The 18165-nt window shown below is 41.2% G+C and overlaps 1 protein-coding gene across 3 annotated transcripts in view; it reads left to right on the top strand.

The window, feature by feature from the left end:
- sphkap (SPHK1 interactor, AKAP domain containing) overlaps nt 1-18165 on the top strand; it is a 190012-nt gene that overhangs the window by 149643 nt on the left and 22204 nt on the right. For 2 of the 3 annotated variants that reach the window (XM_061719168.1, XM_061719170.1), the window contains exons 3-4: nt 6743-6845; nt 8057-8167. In XM_061719168.1, the coding sequence (XP_061575152.1) occupies nt 6743-6845; nt 8057-8167 (214 nt within the window). Of the gene's footprint in view, nt 1-4271; nt 4581-6742; nt 6846-8056; nt 8168-18165 lie in introns of those variants that run through there. The other variant, XM_061719169.1, reaches the window with a different exon arrangement.

Below are 18165 nucleotides of genomic sequence, written 5' to 3'. Positions count from 1 at the left end.
CATAGATGGACATTAAGATCAAATAATGCTCATAACCAAACATTATAATATCAGATGGTATGTGTTCGTGCTCTGGCAAATCCAAAATTATATATTACTGCTTTATACCTTACAACTGTAACTGTTGGTCGTGTGATGGAGGGGTGGGAGCTTGAGGAGCCTGCTGGAGCCAGCCCCCCAGTTTAGGGTTACATAGCCCTGAGTGCCTCAAGTACAACTGGGATCACAGATGCGTTCACTTTCCACATGTTTTCTCATTCCTCTTTCAACCCTTTTTTATTTTACCAGCTACTTCTTCTGCTCCTTTTTCTTGCTATTTGCTGTTGTTTGGGATTCCTTCATCTTTCACTGCTGTCTGGTTGGTTAGACATCAGAAGTTTATAATTCTGGTTTAATAAATCCCACTGGTTGGACTCTCCTTCAGAGATATGGTAACAAGTTCAGTCATCCGGGAAGAACTCGCATGTGGGTCACTGTTCCTCCATATTGAGAGATTCCCATTCAAGTAGTTTGGGCATCAGGATGCATTGTGGTTTGCTCACTGCAAAGGGGTCTGAGGCTTGTCCAACTGGAAGAGGGCCTCAAGGTAGACTTAAGATATGTTGGTTTTTCTGGGCCTGGGAACATCTATGTGCCCTGCCAGAGGAGCTGGAGGAGGTAACTGGAGCGATAGAGGAAGGTCTGGACCTATATGCTTTGGCTGCTGCCCCACAACTAGACGTTCGTTCGTTCGTTCGTTCGTTCGTTCGTTCGTTCGTTCGTTCGTTCGTTCGTTCGTTCGTTCGTTCGCCGGTCAGTCGGCCTGTCTGTCTGTCTGTCTGTCGGTCGGTCCTCCAGCCTTCAGTACTTTTCTTCTCACGTCTCTCCTGCTCACCTCATCTTCCAGCGGCACCCACCTCGTCAGTCACTCCATTCACCTGCTCTCCCAGTTGCAGCTCCTCAACAATCAAGACTCTTTTTCCCAAGGTGGTCCCGGACGCACCCCAGCTTCTTCCCCCTTTCTGGGGAACAAGCCTGGCTCGAGATGGGCCCAGGAGTCTCCAGCTCCAGGAGAAACAACGGCAGCGCCAGCCCCAGCCTGTCCTGGTGGGGGTCCTGGACGCACCTCTTCCTGTTCCCAAGGTGGTCCCGAATATACCCCAGCCTCTTCCCCATTTCTGGGTAACACGCCTGGCTCGAGATGGGCCCAGGAGTCTCCAGCTTCAGGAGAAAAGACGGCGGGGGCAGTCCCAGCCTGTTCCTACTCCGACGGTGGTCCCGGACGCACCTCGCTCTGTTCCTGCTCCACCGGCGGTCCCGGACGCATCGGCCCCTGTTCCTGTTCCCGATGTGGTTCCGGACACATCTCCCCATGTTTCCCTGCTGAAACCCGTGGGCTCAAGCGGGCTCAGCCCTCCGGCCGTCGCCCCGCCTTCCACCCGGCTCAACGTTGGTCACCCCGCCTACGCCGCTTCCCCGACAGGCCGGGTAGAACGCCGAGTGGCGTTCGTTGAGGGGGGAAGCCGCCCCGAAGCCGGCCCCTCGGGTTCTGTCTGCCCCGAAGCCGGCCCCTCGGGTTCTGTCTGCCCCGAAGCCGGCCCCTCGGGTTCCGTCTGCCAGGCCCCGAGGACGGTTCTCCGGCCGGTCTGCCCGGCCCCCTGAACTTTGACTGTGTGTTTGACTGTGTTGGCCTCACCCTGTTGTGGGAAATAAAGCGAACCAGACAAGCTACCGCTGTGAGCTCTGTGTGCTGCATTTGGGTCCAAAACCTCACCCCGTTACTCTATCTATCCCAAACCCAGATAAATGGAGATGGATGGATCACGCAGTCACAGCCTTGTCCTGCAGTATATTGTACATACTATATTGCTGAAGCATTTGATCACGGGTTGAGTTTTAAAATTGCACACAAAAAGGAAAACAGGAACTAAAGTCTACTCATTATTTCAACTGTCAATCATGCATTAGCTTCAAACAAAGGAAAAAGATAACTTGCATTTCTCAGTGCTAATACTTAGTTTGCACTTGTGCACTTCTGAGTTTGGCCATTATAAATCTTAATAAAAATAAATAAAACTTTCTTTTATTGGATTTTGGTCATATTTAACTGTATTGGTTTATCTGACTTGCCCATATTTAGGTCAAGATTTAAAAGTTTAGACTTGTATTTAAATGTTACCTTGATTTTTGTTGAAGCTACTAAATGTAATGAGTTGCTCAGCTTGATAAAATTCAAGTAAGAAAGGCACTCAGTTGAGAGCAAAGATGGTGAGACATTGACATAGCCATCTTGACATCGCTCATTTGCTTGCAAGCTGCTGCTTTGAAGTTTTGAGTGCAGAATTTTTGCCATCTTGTTTTTGACAATGATCCTTGGACAGAAAGACGCATCTCTCAGGCTGGGATGTGTTTAATTATGGAATTATTTTAAAAATTATCACCAACCCACATTTGAATCAAGCCACATGAGCTACTTAAGCTTATATTTTCAAAAAATATTTTATTAATGTATTGCCTATACTAAAAAATACATACTATGTTATAACAGTGTATTTATTTCATACAAACGATCTCGATGCACAGCATGAACACACAAAAAAGTCATCAAAGACATCAGTTTTGATATTGTTGAGTTGAATGGGAGCAGAAAGCACAGACAGGAGACAAATCCCTCATAGCTGATAATACCATGAAGAAATATTTTTTTTCTTGAAGCTTTAGAAGCATTCAGCAAAGGTGAAGACCTGTACTCTCTATGCCACCATAAGGGATCCAAAAAGGCACAGTTCTCTATATATCATTAGGACCCCTCCTTTGTCTATGCTTTCTTTAATATCCTCTATTTTCTTCATTCTTCTCTCCTCCCTTTACGCTCTCAAAACTATTCCCAGTGTGAAATAGGGGTCACGGCTTCTTTAGGGCCTGTCTGATATTCAGTTATGTCCTTAATGGACCAAGAAGGGACAAAATTACCCCACCATCAAATACCCGGCATATAGATGTTATTGTCAAGGATCTTTGAGAAGATGAAGATCATAGCTTAGGCTACTCAATTGACAATCAGGAGGTGAATCTGTTTTGTGTGTGTGTGCGTCATAGTGTGAGCATAGTGTGAACACTAGAAAGGCCCTTGAGAAGTTGAATGAGCTCCAGCTAAAGAAGTAGCCTTGCCTCGCTCAGTCTGTTGAGTTTTTTCCATCACCACACGATTACCTGACATTTCTGTTCTGGTGTTGTTGCCCTCACCTTCGGGTCACTTCTCTAGGTCACGTTCACTGTTCTCACGAGTTGAACTCCCACATGCATCAAGGGCTGTTTTCAACAAACGGCTTCTGACAATCTGCACACCAGACTTGCTCAGTCTGCTCAGCGCGCTTATGAGCAGACAAAGCTCATCTCATCAACATCTCCCCACAGACGGGATGGAGACGAGGCGAACATTATTGTCCACAACCAAACACAGCAGCTCGGAGTGACTGCTGAATGTGCAATCATGCTGCAGCTCATCATATAAACATTTTAGTTTAGTTAAGTTTATTTCGGTCATTACATCACAAAAAAAGAATACAAATAGGACAAACATCAAAATAGCTTTTACAAAATTAAAAATAAAATAAAAATGACAACAAGGGAACGAATACAAAGTTTCCAATATACAAATAACATCTAGACCGATAAAGGTGTAGGCTGAAGCAAAGCTTACTCATTGCCTACCCTAAAAAAGGATTATTTAAAGTTATGAAATAAAAGCAAGAAGTAAGAGATAAGACTGCCAGTAAAACAAATTGCCTCCATGGGGATAACAAAGATTGCTCGAGAAATAAGAAAGAAAAAAAAGGTACAGTTTACATGTTTCCTTCATCCTTGAATAATCAAATCAAATCACCAATTAAATGAATACACAATTCAACATAGTAAGCATCACCACTCATTACTTTGGTATAGAGAAATCATCCTTCTTTTCAATGTTTTTTTTTTAATAAGGTTAAGGTTCTACTTGATTTCAAATCCCTCTCCAACTTATTCCATACATCCAGCGCTGCCACTGTAGCATCTCAGTTTGGTGTTGGTTCTGATTTTTGATTTCCTGTATATGCTCTCCCCTCTGAGGTTGTAATGGCTTTGTCTTAAATTAAACATGTTTTGGATACAGTCTGGCAGCATGTTCGTGTTGATTTTGAACATAAGCTGTGCATCGTTGTGCTGCACATGCGTGTGCACATGCTTGTGTACACTCACTGCCTGCGCCTGCTTGCACGCCCGCGTCGTGCAGCTCATTTGGGTCGACGGAGGCTCCGTCCCTCCGCGCTTTCACTCAGACAGACGCGCAGGACAGTCATTGGAGTAGTGCATCTGCTGCGGCTGCTGCTGCTGCTGCTGCTGCTGACATCAGGGATCCAGCTCGTCACACCCCCCCCCTGTCACCGTGACGGTCTGGGATTCCTCCAGTGCACGGGTCGGGGATGCGCATCTGGACCGGAGAGCGTCCCGGGGACAGTTACACATCGACTGCACAGGGGAAACAAGCAATCCGGTTAAGGACAGTTTGGGTAGCCTACTGAGGGGATGGCAGGCGCAAAGTGCCTTTTGAAAACGCCGAGGTAAGATGTTGATCTTTACTTGAAAAAAACAAATAGGCGAGCATTCCCACACGAAATAACCCTTTAAGCCTAAAATATGGTTCTGCGTTAAATCGACGCAGGGGTACGCCGTAGGCTACGCGGCAACGCGCACCGTACGATGCGCGTCGCTGCGTACCCTACGCCGTAAGCTCAGCGTCGGTGTAACGCGGAACCATAAATCAACCTTTACACTTGTCCATCACACTTAATTGCGATCTTTTTTCTTAAACTTTAATATCATATTAGAATATTTAACACGCCTTTTTGAGATTTCATGAATATGTGTGCCACCTTTATGTTATTGAGATGATTGTACAATTTAGGGTCACGGCACATTATCATTAGTGTATTTACTGATAACGTGGAAAATGATCGACTTTGCGTCATGACGGTTTGTGTTTACTGTTGGAGAAGCGCACTATGAGGTCCAGGTTCAGCTGGTTTCAGTCTACCACTATGATGTGCAGGATCTGCTTTCCTCACAGAAATGTGTGGCAAAGACAGCAGTCATGTTTCACAAACAAGTGTTCAGTTTTACTTCCTCCCCGTCGACAGTGGATGCAAATTGTGGCGCTAAAGTGAGAGACATCTCCTCTCTGTCTGATCTTGATTGTTGTATTCAGTTGAACTGTTTGTACACTAAATCAGAATTCTACCAACAGAAGTTGACAGAATGTAGCTGTATATACACACACACACACACACACACACACACACACACACACACACACACACACACACACACACACACACACATATATATATATATATATATATATATATATATATATAGGCTATATTGTGTCCTCACATCAAGTTCTGTACCTGGAGCCCCCGGAGCGGGAGGGCGCGCAAAATGCCAGTCATCACCTCGTCGTGATGCTGAGGCTGATATGCGCAAAGATTGGAAAACAGGTCGAGCCTAAAGAATGCGGTCCTATTTTGTTGGTGCATGATGACCTATAAACAGGCTGTTCGATTTATTGTTTTTTTTTGTATTTTTGTGCTTTTCGGTAGCGTTTTTTACTGCAATAATGTTCTGCAAGCTGATTGATCCACCGCGGAGTCATTGCCACTGCGTGCGTCTTGGATGACTGTTTTGGTCTGTCCCTCGCAGATATAGCGGCTATTTAAAGCACAATCACTTATCTCCAGTAATTTTTTGCCTTTTAGGTCAACCTTTACACTAAACCCACTCTTACTCTGCCACAATTGGTCTGCATACATCACCAATGTATCCTTTAAAGAAAAATGCTTTCAAAAAGGAATGCTATTTACTTGCTTTGAAACATGAGGATTACAGGAAAAAAAATATGCTTCTTTTTAAAATATGCATGCACTGCCTCTTCATTTTCTAAACTGATCCTCATTAATGCCATTGCTGATAAGCTTGTTTGGCTTATCTCTGAAAGCATGCACGGTGAATAATGATACCTTCCTTTGAGTTTTCAGTATGCCGTTTTGTATTGGAACTCATGGTACAGATGAGTAGCATTGTATGCAACATAAGAGAGTCTCATGTTGTTTTCCCGTCTTTGTTTGCTGCCTAAGTAAAATTTTAGAATGTGTCAAAGTTGCCATGATGTTTTCCTGCAGATATGCTCAGCTTGCTAGAAGTTGTGCAACATGAGTTCAGATGAGATAAAATGGGGATACTGTCACTGTCTGCAAAAAACTGATGTTCACATCAGCTTGCAGTTGGATTGTACAGTATGCAGAGTTTATTATTGCATCATGCATGTGTGTAGAAATTACACACATGGTTTCTCATGAATTATATGTGATAAAAGGGTCTCGACATTCAAAGAAAAAGCACATGAAGTTCCTCAATAAATTATGATAGTTGTCACTTTGGTGTGTTTTCTTGAAAACAAACTGGAGCATTCAAAACTCATTTGAATTATTTGAATTTTTTGGTGGCAAAAAAAAGTATTTATCAGAGAATAGTGAAACAATTTTGTTTGGCTTCTTCAGATCAGCTACTGTAGGAGCTACAGTATGAGCAACCTCTGATGGGTTGCTCAGGTCAGAGCAAGGATAACCAGTCCTCACTGAGTTCAGATTTGTAAAAGAGGGGCTGGTAAACAGTTGATGAAAACCTGTTCTGACAAAAGTAAATTTTGTGCCCTTTTGCCTTCTAGTAACTTTCAGTCGTCTGCCATGTTTGAGGTCTCAGACTCTGTGGAAGTGGAGGGAGGCACCTCAGAAACCTCTGTGGCCTCGTCCATCAGCGCCTGTAAGAAGGTAAAAACGTACCTACTTCATGCATTTGTGTTGGAACAAGTGTTTGTCCACCTACCTGTGTCTCTCTCTGTCAATCTGCTCCACCACCGCCTACCACACAATTCTTTTTGTGTCCTTTGGGTCATATTTATCTTTCCACTGACCCCCGTTTGTTTGCTTGCAGCAGTGCAAGATATATTCCCTTCTCTCTTTCTGGGTGCCAATGACACTCAGGAGTTGTGTGTTAAGAGAGACAGTAAGGCCCTCAGGTTAGCCCAGTAGATTTATCATCACCCTGCATCAGAAAGACAGGAGGGGAAATGGTACAGATCAGTGGGCTGTGGTGGTGGCGAGATTGAATTTCCTTTCAAGGTGTGTGTAGGTCTCCTTTTGTGTGCCTGGCAGTACACTGTTAATGTGGAGGCAGACTGGCTGGTATGTTCCCTAATTAGCCCACTGCTAAGGATCTTAACTGTTGTCCACTCGAGTGTCCTGTCGAGGCGCCTAGTGATGTCTTTCTTATAATTAGACCTCTGGCTCCTCTGAGTGGTGCCGGCAGTCTCTGATATTATCACTCCCAGTGAGATTAGCCTAGCCCACGTCATTTTTACCTGGCTCAACGCCTGCACAGATGGTCTCTTCCAGAGGGTCCAGGGATGGGGGGCATGACATGGCCCTAAAAATACATATTGTGAATGAATAATATTCTCTTAGCTGTCCTGTGTCAAAGAAGCTGCAAAATATGTATTTTATTCACATGTTACTCGTTTACTCTTTTAATTATACTTAACAACCTAACAATGTAAAGAAATCCTTCTTTTGCAAATAGGTTCAAATAAATATGACATACTGTCACATCCCATTACTACAATGAGCGACAAGGGAATCATTAATTTAATTATTGTGAGGACTTGCAACGTTAACAGTCTGCCGTGCACAAATGCAGGATATCAGACATGCAGGTACAACCAAAGCTCTGTAACCGCAGTTTCGTTAAAATATTGTTCCAATAATTGTGGCACGATTTATTTAAAGTCATTGGTTAGCTGACAATTATTAATCCTCTCCTGCAGTCACACACTGTGAAATACAGAGCCTGGAGAAACAGAGAAAGAGAGACTGGTGGATGACGGGGAATTCATTTAACAATGTGTGTGTGAGAGTGTGAAGTCATGCACTCCTCAAGCTTCTGTGTGTGGCACGTCTGAGAAGAGTTTTTGTGTGTGCTGCAGGTTCTGTGCAGTAACAGTGTGCTGGACTCATCCGAGTACTGGCTGACAAACGAGAAGGTCCTGTGCAGACTGGGCCTGCTGGATAATGACACGGAGGGCAGCTGCGCCATGGTGAGTGGCACGCCACCAACGTGACACATGCACAACGCTTTGGCAGCAAAGCTTGACAGAGTCATTTCTTGTAGTCTTTAAGCTGCAGGAGTTGTGTTTGTGACCTCAGTGACACCAAGTACACCTTTGGGGTTTCAGGCAGAGATGATGCGATGCGACATCTAAAAACCCTCCTCAGTCTGCTTCTGCTGAGCATCTTATATGCATGGAGACGGTGGTAAAATAGGTTTTTCAGCAGGTTGTTTGTGAGTCCTTGCTGCTATTTAGCTGAAAGCATCGGCTCATATGGTTTGATGTGTTTCCAACCTCACCTTACAGGCGCTGTGCTGACGAAGCAGAAAAGCTGCAACTGACTTTATTAAGAAATGCATTAGTGCCAAATTGTTTTCCTTCCTGCTGTTTATACAAATATTTCACAGTGGCGATACATCTGTATTTATGCTGTTTTCCCATTGAAAACACATTTAGTATTGATGTTCGAAGTAATATGTCTCGGTGTTACAGTGAAAACGGCACAAACACAGTTGTGATATGTAATACTTCAAAAAGATTATTTGAAATTGCTTGAAAGGTTTTGACTTGCTAATATGCTGACAGGTGACAAGTTGTGCTTAGTGCGTAATAGTACATCGTGATATCACTCTTCGGTGCAGGCTTGGGGGCAACAAAGTGCACTTCTGGTGAAGCCATTACACAGAGAGGCCAGTGAGTGCTGCTCCCCAGTCTTGTGTTAAATTACTAGAAGCAAGTGCATTGCACTGGCGTTGATGGTGGAAAAACATCATATTAAATAACTGTACAATTAAAAATTCATAGTCAGTGTAACTCTTGATGTTTCTAGGTCTCCCTGATCCTGAATCATGCTTGCCGTCATATTTCCAAACAATGAGAGACGTTTCTACATGGCTGACAGCTCTGAGAATTAAAAGAAGGCTGAAGCATGTGGTATGCAGACCTGAAAATGAGTCTGAAAGGCAATAGTATATTTTGTATCTGCATACTTAAAATAATTGGCCGAGAATACATTATAGCTTGGACTCCACAAAAATATTTTGTTTTCAATCAGTTCATTCAGGTTTATAAACTGGATTCAGATCCAATTATTATAATATACAGCAGCTTTTTTTTCAGTAAAATTACCTCATTATTCTCCTTACCACCTTTACATAATGGAATTAACTTATCATAACCACAAGCAACTGCATATACTGTGTGTATATCTATATATATAGATGGATAGATAGATAGATAGATAGATAGATAGATAGATAGATAGATAGATAGATAGATAGATAGATAGATAGATAGATAGATAGATAGATAGATAGATAGATAGATAGATAGATAGATAGATAGATAGATAGATAGATAGATAGATAGATAGATAGATAGATAGATAGATAGATAGATAGATAGATAGATAGATAGATAGATAGATAGATATGAAAAGTAAGAAATGTGGGAATAAAGATTTAAGAGTTCAAAACACCACCTCAGTGCATATGTCTGGGTAGATTTTAGTGTCAGCTAATGGGCCATTTTCAAGCTCAATTTTCCATATGTTAAGTGCATACTGTACAGGGGAGGATTTTGCAAATAAAAAAAAAGAGAAAGAAAATCTAAAATTATAATAGCTATTTGACATGATATGGATTCATTCCCATTTTTAATGAGATTTTTCTATTCTAATGAGTGCATTTGGCGATAGACAACTTTCTGTATCCTTTAAATTCAAATTTATATTCATATTGTTTGTGGTCTTTATGAATATTGATCCACACCATTTGCAGAAATTTCTTCAAAGCCTGTACCATAAATTTACATTTCTATTCTTTATTGTTTATGTAATCAAAGTAACTGCTTACTGTATTTCTTGATAAGAAGGTAAGGTCCCATCACCACAGAATTCAATCTATGACTGGGTTTTAAAATAATGCAAGAGAGGGGCTATGTTCTGGATGTTGAACCAAAATGTTTTTGATTAGATTATATTCTAAGCACAAAATATTTTTCATTTGTTTAGGGGCACAAGACTTCACACAACACATTAATATCCTCACGGTCAACTAATTCTGATCACTTACTCATCTTGGAGTACAAGTTTAGCAGTCTGGATTTACACTTGGCACTGCCTGAGAGACATTCATGTGATTTATTTTCTTTTTCCTAAAAAAAAGATTTTTTTATCCCACAAATGCTTAAAAAATACAGTCAGAATAAAACTGTTTATCAATTTTTGTATCAAGCTCAGAAGTCCACAGTTTTTTTTCCTGTTCAAATTTTTTTATCTAGAAACTAGATCAAGAACGTAATTTCTTCTCATGAACAGAACTGTTTTTTGGAGTACGAATAAAAACCTGAACCTACCGGTATCAAAGTGCATACAGTATATCCATGTTCAAAAGGAGGTTGCGCAAACTCAACCTAAGCGTGGGGTGTGAGAGAGGAAATATATCCATCTAAAAATAATAACATCAGAACATCAAGGACTGTATAAGCGCAGGCTAAGTCTTTTATAATAATGTGCTTTTATAGCAGATAAATCAAAAATAAAGTTGTTTGACCTCAGTAAGCATAAACACATTTAATGCAGAGCAAAGACAGCTTTTCAGGATACAGAGCTTACGCTAGCTGTGAAATGTTATGTTTCAAAGCGGCTCTGCTGCTCCGCTGCTGCCTCATAGGTTGTACAGTAGGTATTGATTTAGCTATGGATTCTATATTTTTTTAAAGAGTGTTTAAAGATAATGTGAAGCCATTTGTCAGAAATCTGAAGTTGAAATGGAAGTAGACCTTTTTAATATAATGGTTCTTCACACACAAACAAATCCACTGACAGATGACTCAAATAGAAGAAAATAGAGTCATACAATAGTCATATCAAAGGGCAGATTTGGATCGCACTGTGAGAGGATTTAGAATTGGTAGTGCATGAATGAAAACCCTCTGACATCCTTTGGTCTGGTTATTAATGGAGTTTTGCATGGGAGAGTGTTTGAAAACAGGCTATTATGAGGAATATAAATATTAGTGAGTTTTCATTACCACTCGAATTTCACAAAACCTAAATAAGACAAAGAAAGAGCTGTAATGCAAAACACTTAGATAATGAAAAAAACTGTCAAATGACTTACAAACCTTCATATGCTTTCATGAGGTGGTTTTTCAGATGTGTACAGGTTAGTGCAAAGGTGTAACAGTAAAATATTTTTTGCATTTGCATGTCTTTGCACAAGCACCAGCCACCTTACAGAACCTGCAACCATCAGCTTTGATTTAGCCGCCAAGTTGACATGTTAAACTGTACTGTATTGTTTTGTAAACGTCTGATGGGAGATCTGCAGATATACGGTATACAATTAGTCTGTTGTTTTATACAGAATATGCTCCACCACCACTGGATGTGAAATAGTTGGTAATATGACCAGACCGTATGACTGATTTGAATGATCATCCGCTGCCTTCCTCCTCTGTTGACTATTTTTGCAACGGCAATAATTGGTCCAAAACTAAATATGTTTACAACCCAAAAGAAAAGGATGTTTCCATTAATCTTCTTCAAAGTCGAGATTACCTTCTTCCTTTTTTAGAAAAGTATCCCAGGATGAGATTCTAGGAGAGTCACATTCAAAAATCCATCTCATGGAAATACCTTTAAGAAGTTTTATCGAGGCGAGCAATGTCAAGTCCGTGCTTTATTCCTTAGAAGATTGCATGTAACACATTTTCTTTGCGGGTGGCCATCTGTCTCTGTGGCCACTGATTAAAAGGAAATGAAGCATTTGCTTGTACAAAAGTTTTGTAAAAGGCAACAATTTCAATGAAATGCACTCTTTCTAGATGACTGTTCGGTGTTATTACTTTGAGCCTCAGAGCAGTACTATCTCTAAGTGACAGCTTACACCTCTGTGGCCGGAGGCTACAAGTATTGATCCAGGCTCGCTTGAATGACCAAAGGGGTCATGTTGAGTGAAGTCCTTGAGAAATTCCCCACACAAAGAGATGCTGAAACAACCAATGATAATCTGTTTCCCAAGAGGGTAAAAGCCTATTTCTAGTCACCCCGGTGGTTTAGCCGGAGGCATTTTTCTGATAGTTAACTGTTTGTTGGTCAATCAGTTAAAGGTCCAACAATGTCACTTCCAGAACATGTCATCTCTGGTTTTTGATCATGCATAGATGTTTTTGCCCAGCACTCTCATCAGGTTATCGTTTTAACTTCCCAGTATTTTGGTTTTCTAATGATTTTCATATTGCTTCAAATACATTTTAGGGAATAAAATGCTAGACTTTGATAGAGAACTAAGTGCTGAACATCAGCATACAATGTCATTGACATTTTAAAGATAATAGCAGGCTATGTCAACATTTAACACAAAGTGCAGCAACATATACAGTACATATTCATATATATATATATAGACACGTTTTTTTTTCAAGAGCTCCACATTAACATAGATCAGACCAGTCAATAACGGGTGCAGTTTACCAGCCATCTCTGTCATGCTCTATGTCAAAAATTCACTCTCCGTTGAGTGTTTACCCTGTTTCGCAGACAAGTCTGAAAACATGCATATTCTGCCATTTAAGTTAGAAGCGTTTGTGCAGTATACATATTTTAGTTTGCATTATTTGTTGAAGACTGTTTTGATAAACAGGTATTCCTTGAGCACAGCAACTTTGTCATGGCTCATCAGACGTATATACTGCTGTTGATTCGCTGTGTTCCTAGTCTAGTCCTGCCATTAAACCTGCTGCATTGCCGACCTGGAACTGGCAGAGAATATTTTCAGTTCAGTATAAATATTGACAGTGCTCCCTACGATATTGATTCTACTATCACTTGTAACCAGAACTATTAGAAACGTATACTTTATATATGTAACATCGGTATTCAATGGGAGAGCACACTGGCATCTTTTTTCCTGTTCAAATATTCTTTACCAGCTTCAGCTCTGACTGCCAGTGATGGAAACATTACGCCGGGACAAGTAGTATGATTTTCCTTTCTTTTCGATTCCAACGCATTATCGTGGCAGCAATAAAAGTTTGTCGCCTCTGGCAGTAACTAATCTGATTCAACTCTTTGTCATCTCACGAATCATCTATCCACCCAGTGTATCCCTGAGTCAACTTTGAATCGAAAGTTATTTGAGGAAAAGTCATAAAAAGGGGGAAAAAAAGCCCTTCTAACATTATCACTGGCCTCTACGTTTATTATTGATGTTATCTGATCCATGCAAAACGATATATGGTATTGTATAAATTGTACATTATATGTAAGTTGAGTAAGCATTTAACATGTAATTTTATTGCATCATGGGCTAAGCCTGAACATTTTGATGCAGAATAAATGCCAGCAACTCCCAAAAGTGTTTTGACATTTTATCTTATGCTCTCTAAAAGATGCCTCAAGTGTTTGGTAATCATTACCAAGTTGACAGGAATAGCTGTAATTTAGCGAGGCGCACCATTTTTGCACACTCATGTCACACTCCGTAAGTGCGAGCACCTGCATGCCAGATCGAGTGTTGCTGAAACCCCCAGACACAAGCTGCATTCTCAAGGACAGAATGTACACAAGATTCAGACGACTGTTCGGCGTCCGTTTCAAGTCACATCAAGGTTTCTTGATATGTTAGAGACATTATGGGTATTTATGTGTATATGGAAGCACAGATTTGACAAAAATGCATGCACTTCTCATTTAAAGAGGACATGTTATTAAAAGATAAAAGATTTTTTACTACTTGACAATGTACTGAATACAACCTATAAAACCGTGATATAACTCAACCCTGTCCGCTTGTGTGCACCCCCCCCCCCACACACACACAGTTTTTAAGATTTGCCATTCAGTGATGGGTTGACATTTGCAGCAAATTGTGACATCACAGACCCAGATCAGAACAGAATCATCCAGGGGCTCCTACTTTTTAATCAACCCAGCTGCATTTGCTCGAGGCTGTCTCTCAGGTTGTACTGTAATTATGGAAAAAGTCTTTTCTTTTCTTTGAGTGTATAAAAAGTAAAAAATCTTCTTCTTTAAAGCTGTTTTTAATACTCAGCACAAATAAGAGGATATTTTAGTGCGAGCGCACTCAGATGTGGCCCACCCTACCGCAGCTTCATTCAGGGACTGTGACATGATAAATTGCTCCTTTGATTCTGGCTTCACTGTTCATCTTCTCAGCAGTTTACCCAGCCAATCAGTCAAAGAGGGAGCTAGTGATTGATGAAGGAGAGAGATAATTGTTCTGTCTTGGCGTGAACTGTAGAGGATGTGGAATTCAGAATTTACTGCGATAATGGACACTGATGAAGCCAGAATCACAGGAGGAACCAGCAACCTGCACCTCACTGCTGAAACCTCAGTTAAGATTAGTGAAACAACGTTTTTTTGTTCTTTTTTCTCTTTCAAACAATTTCACTGAATCAGTCATTTGATAATTTAGTGATCTACTTATCACATTTTAAATCCAAACCAAGCCAAATAAGTCAATTTGAGCTGGGTTTTCTGAGAAATCGGGAACTGGAATATTCTGAGACGTGGTGTGTAGAAGGCCAACAACTGTGACCTAAATAAAAGATAAAAGCTGTGCAGTTTATGTGTTTCACTTCATCTCCCACCTCTGGCTCTATCGTGTTTTCACCTTTGATCATTCACTCATGTTTTAATGCATGAAGTCACAGAGAAGTGTCATGTTGTCATGATAGTCAGACTGAATTTCATCACACTGCTGAGTGATTTGACAGGCAGAGCATTTTAAAGAACGTTGCAGCACATAATAAATGTGTGTCTGCAGGAGAAACAGTTACGTAATCCATGTGAACTCAATTTACATTGTTGGCTTTTTTTTATAAGCTGACATTTCTTTTTATCTTCTTAGCATACACATGAAGTCAAAACAAACATTTTACTTATGAACTTAAGACGTCTGAAGGAAAAGAAAAAGAGGAATAAGAAGCAGTGAGTATACACAGGGCCCGATTTACTAAGATCCTAAATAAAGAGTACTAAATTGCGTGTGCACTGAAAAAGTTTGCGCGTGCTGTTGTTGTGTGTTTTGCGGGTGATCAACTAAGATTGCTTGCGCAATTGATAACAGGTGCAAACAGCAGTATTTAAATGAGGTGTTGCGCGTCTTACGGTTTGCGCCATGGAGAGTCTGGATGGAAAGCAGGATAGTCGCAAGCGCAAAATGAAATTTGACGAGTTGGGTTAGAGATATTAGTGGAAGAGGCAAATTGTTGTGCCGTATTCAGCACCCCTGCCGTGAAAAGCACCCCCTCGTATATTCAATGATAAGTAGACCAAGAAAAAAAACAACACACTGACACTTCAATATATTTATATATACACACTCACACAAACACATACTTAGGAGTTTATATTATATATATTTACAAATATTATGGAAGACAACACAGTAAGCAGGCTATTAATTAATGACATCGATAACCATTTACCCGATTTTTGTTATCTGTGACTGTGATTGTGGGAAAGTATGACTATTGTGGAATCCATGAGCGCATTTAAACATGAATCATTAACACAAAACTGGACGCTAAACAGAACATGGACAACAGAACATGAACAGAACACGGAATGAGAATATCATTTTTGTCAGACGAGGGGGTGCTTTTCACGGCAGGGGTGCTGAATACGGCACAACACCGGGGTATGACAACTGCAGAACAGGCGCACAATAAGAAACACTTTTTTCTCCATGAAAACGTGATTTATTTAATGTGCCTCCTGTGGCAATCTTTTGCTAAATAATACTCGATTTAACATTCAAATAAAATATTTCTCCTTTTGCATGTGGAGAATCCTCACCACAAGTTGAGCCATCCCCACCCCAGTCCTCAAATCAGGCACCAACAAGCATCCCTGCGTAATGCTGGGCAGATTAGCACCTTCCTTTCAAACGTATTAAATACAGACGCAATCACAATCCCCGCAAAAGCTTTCAGGCTTGGTAAATCTCATTGCGTGTGGTAAATGGACTTATTTGCATTTTCCCCTCCCAGTATTTAGCGCTTTCTGGCGGGTACGCCCCGTATTGATTATTCATCGGGGCAAAAGTACTAAATGAATAGCGTGTGCTATTTTGCTCATTTGAGAGGCGCAGTCCTCTTTGCACGCTGTTAGTAGATCAGCTGCACATTGGTTTGCGGGTGATGTCAAGTTTGCACACGTTTTTATGCACGCAAACCTTTAGTAAATCAGGCCCACAGTGTGGTCCTACTGTGGAATTACCAGTAAATGAAACTTACTGTGTGCAGTTGGTTTGAAATACAGAAAACTATGTTTTTCCATGCCTATTCCTCTCCTGTTTTATAGTTCGACAGTTCCTGACTGGAACAGAGATTCATTCATCACCAGATTGAAAACACTTCCCTTTTGAGTGTTGCGTTCTAATCTGTCCCTTTGCACCAGAGACGGAGAAGGAACAGAATAAATATGCCATCATTCGCGACAGGAGGGCTGACTTACAGCAGGATCAGAGCAGGAAGAGAATCTCCCTTCCTTCTAAAGTCCAACACAAACCTGTTCTTTTCACATTTTATTTTAAAGTAGTCACGACAAGTCTACTGTGAAATGCTTTGGGGTTTTTTTAAAGTTGCCTTGCTTTGATGCAGAATCTATAGATTGATCTATAATGCAGGGAGAGATAGATTCATCTACTTAGAGATTTACAACTCGAAAGAAATAAATCTGTTATCCAATAATACACAGAAATACATAACAATGGTGAGAATAAAATGGCCCTTTTCCACTAGTATCTACTCAGCTCGCTTCTACTCGCCACGCCCCCGTCTTGCGCTTTTCCACTACGGGCCAAGGCGGGTGGAGCCGTGCCAAGCAGATACTTTTTCTGTAACCATTCTGCCGAGGTTCTAACCGGGCTGAGCCGGCACTATATCTGACGTCATCACCCTCCACGCCACTGATTGGTCGGGGGGCGGGGCCGTCAGACGTTTGAATCAGGAAGCGGGAGTCAGCGCGAGAGCGACCTGCGGCTCGCAGCAATTTTATTATACAGCGCAAACGTCTGTTTGGTGATCCAACTCTGAGGTGCAGATGTTCATAAACCTGGTGGTTGACGAGATAATTAAAAAGGGATGTAGACGGGTGATAAGGAACGATCAGATCCACAGGCGCTCTGTTTTACTCTCAGCCGCTCGCGGCTCCAGCTGATTTCTCATCAGCGCCGACACAAACAAAGGGGTTGCGCAATCGAGTACGTCACAGCAGCTTCACCCCAACCCGCCCACTTCTCACCTGGCTGTGGAAAAACAAACGGGGACAAAACGGGTGGAGCCGGGACGAGCCGTGACGAGCCGAGTCGGGCTGAATAGATACTAGTGGAAAAGAGCCATTAGGTGATGACAAACCAAGTTTTCATGCTTATTTATTGCAAAGAATGGACACCCTTCTGACGGACTGTCAGTGTGACGATGAGCAGAGGCTAAGCAAGGCGTTTACGGATGAAAATCTTAGATAAGGCACAGCTGAAGGCTGTTTCCTCGGACGAGCTGGACTGCAAGTTAGTGCAACAAAATAAGATTTACTAGTGAGCAGCTCACATCATCCTGATGCAGATTAAACAATGAGTAAAGACTCAGCAAGGCATGAAAAGTTAATGAATTAAATTATCCACCTCAAATCCTGAACAGAAAAATAACTAAATAAAGAAAGTAAAACACAATAACATGGACCAAATAAATGTGTAAGCATTTAATTATTCATGAAATGAGGCATACATTCACATTTCTGTTTATTCGCCTATGTATTGTTCCTATGTTGTTTCTTTTTTCAACCCTTCTCCTTTCTATGTTCCCAGACCTAACCATTTATTGATTCACTCTTTTTTTTAATTTCATTGACTCATTCATTTAGCTTTCTCTCTGCAGCCCTCATGCCTTTATACTTTAATCAAAGATTAAATAGATGATTAATACAGAGGTCAATTTAAACTAAGGTATCTCTA

The sequence above is a fragment of the Cololabis saira genome, chromosome 4 (genome assembly GCF_033807715.1).
Source record: "Cololabis saira isolate AMF1-May2022 chromosome 4, fColSai1.1, whole genome shotgun sequence".
In the NCBI taxonomy this organism is placed as follows: domain Eukaryota; kingdom Metazoa; phylum Chordata; class Actinopteri; order Beloniformes; family Belonidae; genus Cololabis; species Cololabis saira.
The sequence above is the reverse complement of the archived record's forward strand: the minus strand, read 5'-3'. Positions and strand labels throughout refer to the sequence as shown.